The following is a 14,534-nucleotide window of genomic DNA, read 5'->3' on the forward strand; positions in this document are numbered from 1 at the left end:
CATCGTTCTATCACAATTAGGTCAGATCAAAATTAGTATCTTTTTAAAAAAATTTTTTTTTAGCAAAACAAGTCCTTAGCATAGAACTTAAGATTGATTGATTGATTGATTGATTGATTGATTGATTTAAAACTTATTACTCTGTTGCCAGATCCTCCAGTTGAGCCTTCTGGAAGGGCTAGCACGCAGGGTGGCCCAAGGGTAGAGGTTAGGCTCCTTTTTGACCTCTCACCACCCTTGTCAGGTCTGGCCTTTGGGCATCTCCAAGAGGGAGGGACCCAGGGACTGGGTAGGGGTCTCTCCCTGGATCTCTACCAGGCAGATGGAGATGGTCCCAGACAAATGTTAATCACTTGGTGACTTGGGTTCCTTTGGACATCTCTCCTCACCTCTTTTTTTTTTTTTTTCTTTTCTTTTCTTTTTTTTTTTGTAAGCTCTATACCCACTGTGGGGCCTTTTTAAATAAGTTTTACATCCAGCTTACGACCACAAGATCAAGAGTTGTGTGCTTTTCCAGCTGAACCAGCCAGGCTCCCTATCCTACCTCTTCTTCTTTTATTTTTCCTTCCTCCTACCTCTTCTGTAATCCACCACCCACCACAGAGTGTCTAGAGGGCACTGCCAGACCACGGGGCCTGGACCAGGTTCTAATCCCCCCACAAAGGGCAGGCAAGTCACTGCATATCAGGTCTTGGGCCTGTATCCTCACCATTGTTCTGTCCAGCCACCCCATCACTTCCCTCAGGGGCAGGGAAACTGGGTGAAGTGAGGTGCCCCTATCCCCGAAGTGAAGAGCCAGATGACTGGTAGTCTGACTCTAAAACTGTCCCTCTTCACTCTGAGCCCTAAGTCTCATCTGCAAAGAAAGGGTTGTGGGCTGCCTTTGGAGCATCACATTCCATTCTAGGGCATTGTGAGGAAACTGCCCCCTGAGGAAGGGGGCCCAGAGAGGCCTTGGGGGCAGGCCTATCCAAATGTGGGATAAATAGTATTAAAAACATATTGTTTCTGTCTTTTTGATAGTCAGTTTGAGTAGAGCTTGTTTAGACCAGATATATATAGAAACTGGAAAACAGTTGTGTTTTTTTAAAAAGAATTAAAGGCATAATTGGGGCGTTGAACTTCAGACTTTAGACAAGCCTCTGTCAAGTCATCCCTACTGTGATATTGCTGTTAGGAAGCTTGAGAGGGTTTCAGAATTACCGCTTTGAATTGCAGTATTCTTTTGTCCCCACTGCCCCTCATGTTAATGCTGCTATGATACTTCTCCTTTGAGCATCACATCTAACCTGGTCTAAGTCATTTAATGAGTTTGACTTATCTTGATTTTTTTTTTCTTGAACAAGAGACCACATTGGTTCACAATATTGTGTATATTTGAGAGAAATGCGGCTTGATAATTTTTAAAAATGTGAATGGCCTTGCTGTGGTAACATAGTGAATCACTGTTCCTAAATTATCACTTGCCTAAGGGCAGTCTCTTTCTCCTTGATAGTGGTACTTCCCCATTTCTTTTGGGAAGAGAGTATTTCTGCAGTGTATATGTTTCTTGGAAAGATCAAGTTCCTATAGCATATTTTAAAGTGATAGAGATATTGTAGTATAATATCCAGAGTCGTTATTCTGGCCATCTCAGCTATCCAGAATCCAGTTAAGAACTGGGAGATGAGCCAGACTATCTCAGAACAAAAAAAAAAAAAAAAGCAGAGTTAATGCAGTCAGATTCATCTTTACTAATAGGAAAATACCTCCACCCTCCCTATAAGCCTGTTTTCTCTTTTCTTTTCTTTTCTTTTCTTTCTTTCTTTCTTTTTTTTTTTTTTTTTGAAGATTTTATTTATTTATTTATGAGAGAGAGAGAGATGGAGAATGTGCCTGCACAAGTGGGGAGAAGGGTGGAGGCCAGGGTTGCGGGGCTGCAGAGGGAGAGAGAATCTCTAGCGGACTCTGCTGAGCATGGAGCCCAATGTGTGGCTCAATCTCATGACCCTGAGATTATGACCTGAGCGGAAATCAAGATTTGGGTGCTCAACTGACTAAGCCACCCAGGCACCCTAAGCCTGTTTACTCTTAGGCACAGTTTTAGCAGTTAGCACTGAGGTTTTCAGGCAAGAAGTAATCCCAAGTAACAGTACAGTGTGAAGAGGGAACAAGATCCCAACGAATGGCCAGGGAGAGGAGAAGGGTATTTTTGCCTTTCTCAGGCTCCCATTGGGAATATCATTTCTAGTCCTCATGGTTTCATATGTAGAATAGATATCCACATAGCATATAGATTTATAAAACAGGCTGCTCTTAGTTTGCTTAAAAAGACAAAATATATACGTTTGGAAAGACTGCTGTCAAGTTTGGGTTTAAAAGTGATGTTTATACAGTAAACCAAATTAATTAGAAATTCAGTAATTAAGGTAAGCAAAAGATTGCTATCACTGCTCGCACAGTCCCAGGCTTTTTCTTCTGGTTAAGTTATGAATATATTGGCATCCATTATTGCTTGCCATCGTAACTTGCAAAACTGTTCACTGATTATTTTCTTCTCAGACATCAGCTGACTACTTTAGTCCTGTGGCCAGGGGAGGGGAGGTAGCAGGGAAAGTGTCACACTGCTATACTCAAGCCCTGGATGTCTGACCCTCTGTTAAACCTTTGGGCATCTTGCCTTGAGTCTGTGAGCAGCTTGAGGTCACACTCCTTGTTTTATTTTTCTCTCTAGACCCGATACCTAACACCGGCTTATTACTACATACACAGTACTACATGAATGTTGGTTGGCTTTGATTCCATCAACTTTATTCCTTCCTTTTTTAGGGGAGTCTTTGGAAATCTCTCTTTCCTCTTGACCCCTTATAAAAGGGGTTATGTTATGAGGATGTCAGAGTAGGGGGAGATTGCTACCCCCACCCCAGCTGTTTGATCAGCCCTGGATAATGTGCCAGGTGACTAGCTGGGTGGGCCTTCTCAGAGGTCCCGTACCTGAGATGGATGTGATCACCCACTTGACCTTCTCTTGTGCTGCTCCTTTTGGAACTGTCTGTTGCCTATACCAGGTAGAATCATAGGGTCCAGACTTGACAAATGAGGTAAGTTATGGTATAATATTGGTTATAACTGATCAAGTTTCTGTCTTCATCCTTTTGTACAACACACAGCTTTTTAGGAGCCTGTGTTCCAAGTGGCTTCTCTCTGTCTCTACCTCTCTCTGTGTCTATCTTCCAGGCTTTTTCCCTCTGTTTCTCTAACTTTCTGTATGTGTATGTTTCCATCTAGCTTCTCCTCTCTCTCCCACTTGTACTCTTTTTCTTTTTCTTTCTCCTTGGCTTCCTTTTTGTATCTTTTGTGATACATGCTTGCTCACACTTTACTCCTAGCTTTCATCCTTTTAGTTCAGGGTAATTTATTTCCTTTTTTTTTAGTCTCTGGGATCTTTGCCTGCCTGAATCTTGGCCCCATCACCTCTGTTCAGTCTCAGTCTGAAGATGTTTTCCTCATCATTCCTCCTTCCCTTGGGCTCTAGTTTATCTAGTATCTCTGAAAAGACCCTGCAGAGGGTCTCTGATTCGTCTTCCCTGCATTTTGTGCTCATAAGGGACTACAAACCCTGGGCTTTTTCTCCTGTTGCTGTTTATTGTTCATTACCCTTCTCACTGGCCCCGTCACTTTCATTTTATTGGATAGAGACTCTACTTCCCATCTCAGATCTCTTCCTCCTAGGACTAGTGTCTCAGGCCTTCTCTTGCCCTCACACCAGCATTAACATTCTTAAAGTAATGCCCATTCCCATCCTGATCTTGCAGTCATGACCAACGCCTTCCCCTTAAAAGATTTTCCAGATTGGCAGAAAGCACTTTTACTACTGACCCTCGGCAGGCCTTGGAGATTTTGTTAGACTTACATTCTGATCAGTAAAAAAGAACTTGTGCCTGTTAATCTGAACGCTTTGATGTGCTTCTAGGTTAGGTGCAGACCCCATTATGGAAGGACATAAGCTATATCATAAGCAAATAGTTCTTTAACTTCTGGAAGTTATAGGATATTAAAAATAGTATTGCTGATTGGTCTGGATGCTATGTGAGATTCCTTTCAATTCTGAGAGTTGTGCTTTTGTGATTCTAGCAAACTACACTGTTTTATTGTGTTCCTTAGAACTGATCTTTTCATTATTCCATTCTTACCTATTCCATCATACCTGAAGTTTTCTAGCTTTCAAAATTGTAAATGTATCATTCTGAGTTCTAATGCTAGCTATTTTTATTGGTTGTGTTGTACTATGACACTTTCACTTCAGAACTTGGAACTCTCTCAATGATGTTTAAAATTGCAGATCCTAATGAGTTTCAGGAACACTTGGGCCCACCGTACATCTTTTTACTTCCTTGGTATTCCTATTTAACTTTTAGGCTAAACACTTAAGAAAAAAAGATCATTGCTCCTTCAGAGTCATGTTTTCCTGATCTCTTCCTTTGGTGTCTTAGATCTTGAGTTTTTGGTTTTTCAAATGAATTTTCTGTGGTTGTACAACCTCTTTTATTATATCTGTAGTACAAGAATAACACCAGTTGGGCTGCATTTTAAAGACTGTAAATTAATGTAATGCAGGACCTCTGTTAACATACAAGTCAGCAACTTATTAGGGCCAAGGTGTCCTGTTTGCTGTCTATTAATACCTCCTATTTGTGTTAAAATACCTGGTGGTATCAGTGTGGTTTGAAAATTAATGTTGTCAGTATTTTCAGTTAGCAGCTTTTTTTCCAAGAGTGCTTTGTATTAAAGCATTCATCTTGTCTACGTTTTTTCTTACCTGATCTATTTTTCAATTTAGTTTCAATAAATGGGTATATAAGGTTTTTTATAAAGGAATTTTCCAGTTTGAGGTAATTTTTACTTTTATTTACAATGCTTTTGTAGTATCATTGGTTTTTTGGTTTTTGGTTTTTGGTTTTGTTTTTTTTATGTTCAGTATCTTGGCAAGCCCGTAATAATGAACTTGTTGAGCTGACTTTAGAAAGGTAAATAGAAAAATGAAGATATTGAAAATGTTTCAGCTATTTCCCTTGGAGAGTTATGCAAAAGGCATCCTTTAAACTATGCTTTTCAGACTCTCAAATTTTGAGATTTTCAACAGCATGAAAATGGTCCTGCAACCCAGTTACCAGATCATTTGTAATAACGCTCAAATTGCCAGTTCAAATGTACCTCTGCCAAAGGCTAATCATTAACCATGGTTGATTAGATTCAGTTCCTCCTGTGCTTTTATAAAGGCTTTTTACCTATGTACTTGATTTTTCATGGCTGTTTGAATCTGGTTTCATGCATTTTTTAGGCTTCATTGTATTTGTCATATAATGGCAGGAGAATGATTGAAAGATCAATATGATAAAAATGTCTTCCCATTTAGGAAAAGTCCTGAAAACATTAGTCATTCTGAACAACTCAAGGAAAAGGAGAAACAAGGTTTTTTCAGGTCAATGAAAAAGAAAAAGAAGAAATCTCAAACAGTAAGTAGACGGCTACTTTCTATATACAGTGGCAAACGAGTCTGTATTAGTCTGTGGGTATTTTACATTTTGTACATGGCAATGAAAGTGAATTATTTTCTTATTGAGATTTGACATGCATACATTGTATATGTGTCTTTCTAAATTCTATACAACTATTCTCCTCTCACAGAGCCTTTTCTAGATTCCACAGAATCTCCCGAGAATAGAAGAAATTTAATTTGGACAAGAGAGAATACTTTAAACCTCTCTCAATAAACATCCAGTAAATTGTTATTCATGTAAAAACTATGAAGCTGCAGGATTTCTTTTTCTTTGGGGGTTAAGGAAATGTGAAAACTTAGAAAATAGTTTTGGTTTATGCTTAAACCTTGAAATCTATAACTAACCATCATTCATTATTCTTCCCTGGCTGGTTTTCCAGTTGCCATGTTGACAAGTGCATTTCTGGGCTGCATAATCACAGAGAGGAGAATAGTGTTTGACATTTCAGGGTTTGCTTTAGTAGGAAGACATGTTTATCTTGTGACTGAACTGTGAAATGGAATGAGTCTTATCTCCTGGGAGCCCTCTGCCTGAACCAAGGTTTGGCTCCATGGAACCGTGCACATCACATCACTGAACCACCCAAGCAAGGATTCTGCTGGTTAGTGACGTGAGAAAACATGGGGAAGCCAGGCCTCTAGGCCAGCAGGAGCTTCTTCACCCACGTGAGGCCTGCTTCCCTCTTTGCTTTATGGTACTTTCAAGAACAGACTGTTGAGTCAGCTATTTTAAACGCTTTTGTTTTTATTTGTACTTCTACATGATTGACTCTCATTTATTTAAAAAGGAAAAAAGATAAAGACCTTCCTAGATTACCTTTCTAGATAATCCTTTCACTTGCATATTTGTTAAATTGATGTATTTCATTATAGAAAAATTGAGAAAAGTGATCATTTCTAATCTTATCACCCTGTCACACTGATCTTATGACCCTGTTATAACTAGCATTAGGATTTTGGTATATTTTCTCCTAGCTTTTTAGCCTATGCATATGTTTGTGGAAAGAAGGTAGTTTTTTTAGTTTGTTTTAAATAATAGTAATCCTAGTAGTACAGTTTTGTTTCTGACTTTCAATAATATATCTGTCAATCACACACATAATATATATGTTATCTTCATTTTAATGTCTGCGTAATATTTCCTGAGACATTCATGTTTAAAAAAAAAGACTGCCTAAATCTCTAACTGAAATTCACTTAAAACAAAATGTCAACTCAAAATGCCACTCAATCAAATATTGCTACATTTGTTATTTAGACTGGATGAACAGATCTGATTTATTTAAAGTGAAAAAGCATAAAATATTTCACATGCCAGTACAGTAAAGCTTTTATCATTTTCTGTAGAACATATTTATCCATCATGAACATTGAACATAGACTACCTCTCCTAACCACTGTTATTTTTATTTTGAGGTTTTTGTTCTTAACCTCAGGTCTACTAACCTAACCTACGGTGCGGTAGTTAAGTAGAAGAAAGTAGCAGGAACTAAGGAATTAAGATGTTTTATGTGTAGATTTGGCTTTTGATGCCTGTCTGTGTTAGACTAACGTTAAACTTAAAGCCCCTGGCTCACCATGGCCTGAGTTGAGTGTTTACATGTTGACTGGCTCTGTTATTCAGGATCTGGTTCAAATTTTAGATTTTTAAATATTATCAGTTAGAGTAAATAGGAGAATAATTATTTTCTAACATCCTCTCCACTCAAACTGTTTTAAAAGATTTTTATACATTTCATTTTCGATATGTTAAAGGAACTGTAAAATATCTCCACATCAGCCACAATGATTTTTTCCAAATCAAAAGTTGTTTGTGCCTCTGCATTTTTTAATTAAAAGAATTTTTTTGAGAGAGAGAGGGAGGCACACAGGGAGAAAGAGAATCTCAAGCAGCCTCAACACCCAGCGCAGAGCCCAAAGTGGGGCTTGATCTCACAACCCTGAGATCATGACCTAAGCCAAAATCAAGTCAGGTGCCCGACCGACTAAGCCACCCAGGCGTCCCAGAAAAAAAAAATGTTTTAAAGACTGGTATCTAGAGTAAGATTTTCAAAGAGCTCTCTATATTCTGTCGGATTTCAGGCTCCTAAGCCTGGCATCACGTTAACTCTGTCTCCTTAAAGTGAGCACTGAAGCAGAATTAAAGTCAGCTCTACCCCCGCCCCCCAACTTTCTAGAACTCAGCAAAAGGAAACTAGGTAAACCAACTTTGAAAGCTTTAAAAGCTTTGTGGCCTTTGCTTAAAACTCAAACAAAAAAAGAAAGAAAGAAAGAAAGAGAAAAAAAAAAAAAGAGATGTGGTGCCCAGGCCATGTAAAGAAAAGGATATTTTTAAACCTCAGCGGGTCCTAAATCCAGTTTAACACCTTTATTTCACTGATAGAAGACTGCCCAGGCAAGTTGTGACCTGCCTGAAGTCGCGTAATCAGGAGAACCAGAGGTGGGTTCTCCTAAATAGCAGGCCCAGGCTCAGTCCCTGCCACAGGCCCATCTCTGGTGGAGAGCCTCTGGCCACCGATTCCTGGGCACTCTCTTAGGGCCTCTTTAGCCATGTATTACTCTTCCCTGGGATCCTGTCATGGGAACAGAAACCTTCAATTGGCTATCTTACTTGAATGTCTTCATACAAGGTGATCTGAATGCCTTCATATATATATATTCTAGTTCTCTAACAATTGAGCTATCCAAAAAAGGGAAAAGTGATGCCAAAAAATAATTCTGTATTGTAAAGGTGCCTGCTTTGACTCAAGCAAATCTGGAAGCCGCCTTGGGAAATCTGGCTTCAGTTCCATATCCAGAGTTACATAAGCCCCAAGAGCATATGGTGACTTTGCCAACTTGGTAATTGTACCCTAGTTAGTTAGTATCTCAATTGGTAATCATGCGTCAATTTAAAGATTGAACTGTTTGTTTTTTTTTTTTTCACTTTGAAAACCTGTATTCTGAATTGTGCTACATATTTTCCATGGGGTAAATATTTCTTTAACAGCATAGAACCAGACTGTTTCTTTGATGGTACAGTCCTGCAACAGTGATACTACCTCTTCCAAGTGATGTTTTCCGGTTCAAGAGTTGACCATGTTCAAAAGGGTTTGCAGTATCTTCTCCACCCCCCGCCCATAGGCAAATCACATGGTCAGTTATTTAATTGCTAAAGTCCTCTCTCGCAATTAGGAAAAGATTAAAGTTCACCAGTAGCCCTTTAAACAATTCTTTATAATCGTACTTATGATAATAAATAAATCCTTACATGTTTTGTAAGCTCAGTGTGACTAGATGTGTGTAGGTTTCTAGACATTCCTATTATAGGTAAGGCTCATGACTACATGTTCTTTATATATACTGAAGTTTTTGCAGGTTTTGAATTTACTTTGTTGGCATCTTCATGTCCAGGTGAGAAATGACACAGAACTCCTCTAGGTGCACACACGGCACAGGGATTCCTTAAGTGACTGTTAACATTGAACAATATCAGGGCTCCCAAGGGCTAGGAGTTTCAGTAAGAACACCCTTTTTTCTTTTTTTCTTTCTTTTTCTTTTCTTTCTTTTTCTTTTCTTTTCTTTTCTTTTTTTTTCTTTCTTTTTTTTTTTTTTTGCAATTAGTTTATTTGTATCTTATATTGCAGACAGATTCCACCAACGGGGAGAATCCAAGCATCAAGAAATCCCTCTTTCCTCTTTTTAATTCAAAGAATCATTTAAAGCATAGTTCTTCTTTGAAAAAGCTTCCTGTAGTCACTCCACCCATGGTACCCATTTTTACATATGGTAGCCCTGCAAACTGCTCCAGTAAACTTGTTTTACTGATGACAACAGCATGTCTTTTATTTTCATGAGGTCATATTCTCTTTGTGCTAGTTAAGTACCTGAGCCAGTTCCATAAAGTTACTGAAATACCAATTCTTTGCCATTCTGGATTTTGTGAATCAGTTAAGGAAGTTGAAGCATTAAAAGGCTACTAAACAAACTAGTGAAAGGCTAGTTTGGGTTGTCTAGTTAGCCACTTGTGGGCAGACGGCATTCATAAAATCTCTTATTTCCTGTAAAGAATTTGATTAACATTTATAATTAACAATGTCTTTTCATTCGGCTCACAAAGTCTGTTAACATTTGGTTGGCAGTTTGTTCTTTGAAACCAAGTTGAATTGACCAAATTGAGTGAGCCGGCAGGCTCTACTTTTCTTAGCCGGTGATTTGCTTTTTCCTTGCCTGGCTCTAGTTTTTGCTGGTCACTTAGTAAAGCCAGAGCTTTTGCTTGGCATTTGGCATTATTCTATGTTCACCAAAATCAGTGAATGGACCAATTGCATTAATCTGGAGTTTGTGGCACAAATTTCCAGCATTTTTATACTATATAACGCTAGACCCAGATTTATTGGGCAATGTCTTGGGAATATGATTCAAACCATACTTTCCCACTTCAGTATCCTTGAAAGCCTGATAGACTTCTTTGGGCGCCACCAAATACAATGTTTGGATCATTTTCCCAGCAGGAGCAAATTTTTGTTTTATTGAACTGGTTCATAACCTAACTGCAATATGGAATGAGGATACGACAAACAATTTCTGGTACAGCCCAATTTAACTGCTCTCTCTTACAGCGACTAAAACTAACAGCATGGGAATGCTTTAAGGGTTGAGGTTTTAACAAAGCTGCATGACATCTGCCAATTTTTCCTAATGCAGGGAAAATTATTAAGAGGGCAGCAGAATTTAACTGGCATCACTTGCATTATGAACATTGGGAGAGTTTTGGTTTCTTTTTTTATTGGGGGCGCGGGGTCGAGGTTTGGTTTCCTTTGATGTGCTTTTGTTCTCCTCTTGGTGTGTGGTTGCATATCTTAATTAGGCTTATTGGGGTTCTTACTGAATCCTTCCCTATATTCTCCTCTAGGTGCCCAATTCTGACGGCCCCGATCTTCTAACATTACAGAAAGCCATTCATTCTGCTAGCACTCCGAGCAGCAGACCAAAGGAGTGGCGTCCTGAGAAGATCTCTGATCTACAGACCCAAGTGAGTGGTGCCTGTAACACTCCTAGATTCTAGACTCTGCAGTGACTTATCTCTTTTGAGAGGTGGGCGGGTTTGAGGAATTTAGCCTCTCAGTGTTACAAGGCTGACATCCTCCTCAGAATATACCGTCACTGTGAATAGCAGATGCATCTTGGGAGTCCAGGTGAATCTCATTTCAGTGACTCGTGTCTTAATGAGAAAAAAAAAGTGAGCTTCCATCGGCCTTCACCTAGCCCTGGGTGGAGTAGGATGTTGGGGGGTGGGTGTTAGATGAAGTGTAAGGGGGATAATTAAGATGTGGTCTCAGCCCGTAAGTACTACATATCTTAGGAGAGAGAGAAAATCTATAAGTAACCATAATTCATGGTAAAAAGTGAGGCATGCCATAAAATGTACAGGAGGGTGAGAGGAGGAGGTAGTGGGAAGATGAAGATTTTGTTAAATGTGGTATAGCATATGAATTGGGCCTTGAAAGATACGATATCTTGAAAGAATACCTTTCAAGATACCTTTCTTGAAAGAATAAAATTCTGAAATTGATACTATTTTTGATAGAAAATTGAACAGTTGCATTTGGAACTGTATATTAGACAGTATTGTATAATTGTATTTATCTGCCATAATGGGAAATAAGCAGAAAATGAATCAGTAGATTTTTTCAGGTAACTGAGGTTTATCTCCTTTGGACAACTATTTTGATTGAAAAATTTTTAATATTGCATCTTTATAGTATCCTACAACAAGCACAGTGACATAATCTAATTTGTTTTTTGATCATATTAACATATTTTATAAATCCAGTATTCCTCCGTACTGTAGTTTCTGACAATCCTCATGAGCTTCTGAATGAAGCTCTAGGATTGCTTGTATTTATAGATAGATAGATAGATAGATAGATAGATAGATAGATAGCCAGCCAGCCACAGATTTCTGTAATTTGGAGGCAGAGGATCTATTTTTTTTTTAAGATTTTATTTATTTATTCATGAGAGGCACAGAGAGAGAGAGAGAGAGGCAGAGACACAGGCAGAGGAAGAAGCAGGTTCCATGCAGGGAGCCTGACGTGCGACTCCATCCCTGGTCTCCAGGATCAGGCCCTGGGCTGAAGGCGGCGCTAAACCGCTGAGCCACCTGGGCTGCCCAGAAGAGGGTCTATTTTTATAGGTTTGTTGTGTACTTTCTTTAACTGTTACTTAGAGCCACTGACAGGAGTTCCCAAATTTCACTTGTATTTGCCCAACCATTTATATTTTCTACTTCTAATGTAACATAGGCCAAGGGGGAGAGAAGAGGACAGAAAGGGTGTAGAGAACCAGATACCTAAGTTGTTGGGTATGTTTCTGAACCAAAAGCACAAGACTCTGAGTGAGGGCCTGGTCTTCTCTTCCCAGTTTTATAAAAAGAGTATGGGGCTTTAGAACCTTCTTTGTGTAGCCATTTCTTATGCTAAGAAGCACCTTTCAGGCTACTTTATATCTCCAACTGGACCCAAATTTCTGTAATTGCTCAATAGTCACACGTGGTTAGGGCTGTAAAAATCACTAGGAATCTCATTGTGTTATCACACCAGTTTCAGTAACAAAAAACACAACTTTGAGCGCTCATGATGTGTACTGTGCTGTGCCACCTCCCCTGGGGACCACAGAGCTGTCTTGGACAGACTTTGGAATAGCCATGGAAGGTACTTCCCCAGGAGCAATTTCTGCCTGAGTCCATTCTCAAACAATTCCTCTTCGATTTCAATGCTCTTTTCCTGCAAATCTTTTAGTACTCCTTGAGATCATCAACATTTTATTAAAACTTTACCAAGCCCATAGACGCACAGCCTGTAGCCAGAGGTGGCCCTAGGCTAGGGCTACATTCGGAGTGCAGGCTTCCCATCAAGGACCCTAAATTTCAGGGTGCCTTCACATGCCTCTTCTGCTGTTAAGCCTCATCATGCATCAGGTAGAGGAGGGGAGAGCAGTGAACCACCTTTTTACCAGTGGGAAGCCCGTGGTTCAGCAGTCCCCTGAGAAGAGTCACCCAGTGTGGGGTAGGTGGCTGCTGGGACTCTCTCTTCTGCCCTGCAGCACAGTCCCCTGCCCAGTGTAGCACCTCTGGGGTCTGGGCCTCCACCATACAGCAGACAGGCATGTTAAGAATCCAGAGCCTCCTGAGAGTGAATTATGTTTTAGAGTCCATAGGGCTTTTGCTGTTTTTTTTTTTCTCTGCTTTGTTCACTTTTCAGTGCTCAAATCCGACCCCCACCGCCAAAAAAGTAAAAGTGCAGAAAGGGAAGGGGAAAATTGGGGTGATAAGAACAGAAGGGGGATATGCAATATTTAGCTGAGTATGTTGCTACCTAAATGAAAAATTACATTTTTTCAGCTTTCTCTTGCTGCTAGGTAGGGTTGAATGGCTGAGTCCTGGCAGGTTAAAAATAAGTGGCAAGTTTATGTGGAGCTGTTGGGAAGTCTTCTCAAAAAGAGAGAGGCATATTCCTTTTGCTGCTTCCTGCTGGCTGAGTCGAGATCTGCCCCCTGTCAAGATGGGATGCAGCCAGATAGAAGGTGCCTAAGCCTTTGATCAGCCAGCACACCAGCTCTAGAGTCCTTATCTAGATCTCTAGGCTTTTTCGTTAAAGATAAATAACTTCGATCTTGTCTGAAAAAGAACAAGAGGACAGATGAGGCTAGACTTAGCCCCTCTTCCCCTGTGCCTGCCCCGCTGGCTACATGCAGTCATCTCAGATCTGTGCTCTGTCTCTCTCAGCTTTCGAGTCTACTCTAAATTAAGTCCTATGCACACTCTCATCTTTTTTTTCAGAGCCAGCCGTTAAAATCACTGCGCAAGCTGTTACATCTCTCTTCAGCCTCAAATCACCCGGCTTCCTCAGACCCCCGCTTCCAGCCCTTAACAACTCAACAAGCCAAAAATTCCTTCTCAGAAATTCGGATCCACCCCCTGAGCCAGGCCTCTGGCGGGAGCAGTAACATCCGGCAGGAGCCCACACCGAAGGGCAGGCCAGCCCTCCAGCTGCCAGGTCAGATGGACCCTGGTTGGCATGTGTCCTCTGTGACTCGGAGTGCCACAGAGGGGCCTTCCTACTCTGAACAGCTGGGTGCCAAGAGTGGGCCAAACGGGCACCCTTATAACAGAACAAATCGGTCTCGAATGCCAAATCTGAATGATTTAAAAGAGACAGCCTTGTAATGTGTGCTGGGGTGGGGGTGGGGGGGTAGGTAAGCCAGTGGGAAGGGGATGGGAGGGTGTGGGGGGGTGGGGAATGGGGCTGGGCTGGGGTGGTCAGCCAGTATTTTCAGCTTTATGAAGGTGAGTGCAATATTGTATGTGTGGAGCCCTCTGGCTCCTCACGGCCACAAATGCTAGTCAGGGATCTTAGAGCCGCAGGAGTTTCTTAGGGACTGCTGGTCCCCACGGATCTTGTGTGAGAATGGATAGAGTGTGCCATTGAGGAAGAAGACATTCTTGCCAGTTTCTCCCCTGCACATTCCAGCTTTAGTGCAATCCCTGTTGAACTTAGGAAAGCTAGGATGTGTTCTGGTACTGCAAGGGATAGAAAAATTCGTGTTGACCGATGCCCTTACCACAGATTTTCTTTCTTCTTTTTTTTCTTTTTTTTCTTTTTTTTTTAGCCTAAACTAAATGTGGGGTTTATTGTAATCCAAGAGTATTCCTTTGAAGGGTTAGCAGATGAACTAACTGTATGTCTTAAATTGTTTTCTAAACTTCATATTTGATAGGATTTGTAACATTTATTTATAATTAACATTGTACTGTTCTAATCATACCTTTTATGTTAAATGTAAAGTTATTTTGAGCTGTTTGGAACATTGTGAAGCAGTGGGACAGCTACAGTAGTTTCTATAAAAACTAAACAGTAACCTTTATATATTGCATCAGGAGTATTTTATTCTATATATAAATATATATATGGTAAATATCTGTCTGTTTTATAAATATAATCATTTAAAGAAA

At 40.2% G+C, this 14,534-nt stretch overlaps 1 protein-coding gene across 13 annotated transcripts in view; it reads left to right on the plus strand.

The window, feature by feature from the left end:
- CDKL5 (cyclin dependent kinase like 5) overlaps positions 1 to 14,534 on the plus strand; it is a 212,744-nt gene that overhangs the window by 188,155 nt on the left and 10,055 nt on the right. For 12 of the 13 annotated variants that reach the window (XM_038586967.1, XM_038586972.1, XM_038586964.1 and 9 more), the window contains 3 exons: positions 5,396 to 5,495; positions 10,434 to 10,553; positions 13,362 to 13,765. In XM_038586967.1, coding sequence (XP_038442895.1) covers positions 5,396 to 5,495; positions 10,434 to 10,553; positions 13,362 to 13,748 — 607 coding nt within the window. In that variant the 3' untranslated portion in view covers positions 13,749 to 13,765. Of the gene's footprint in view, positions 1 to 5,395; positions 5,496 to 10,433; positions 10,554 to 13,361; positions 13,766 to 14,534 lie in introns of those variants that run through there. The other variant, XM_038586977.1, reaches the window with a different exon arrangement.

Source organism: Canis lupus, chromosome X, assembly GCF_011100685.1.
Source record: "Canis lupus familiaris isolate Mischka breed German Shepherd chromosome X, alternate assembly UU_Cfam_GSD_1.0, whole genome shotgun sequence".
NCBI classification, from domain to species: Eukaryota; Metazoa; Chordata; class Mammalia; order Carnivora; family Canidae; genus Canis; species Canis lupus.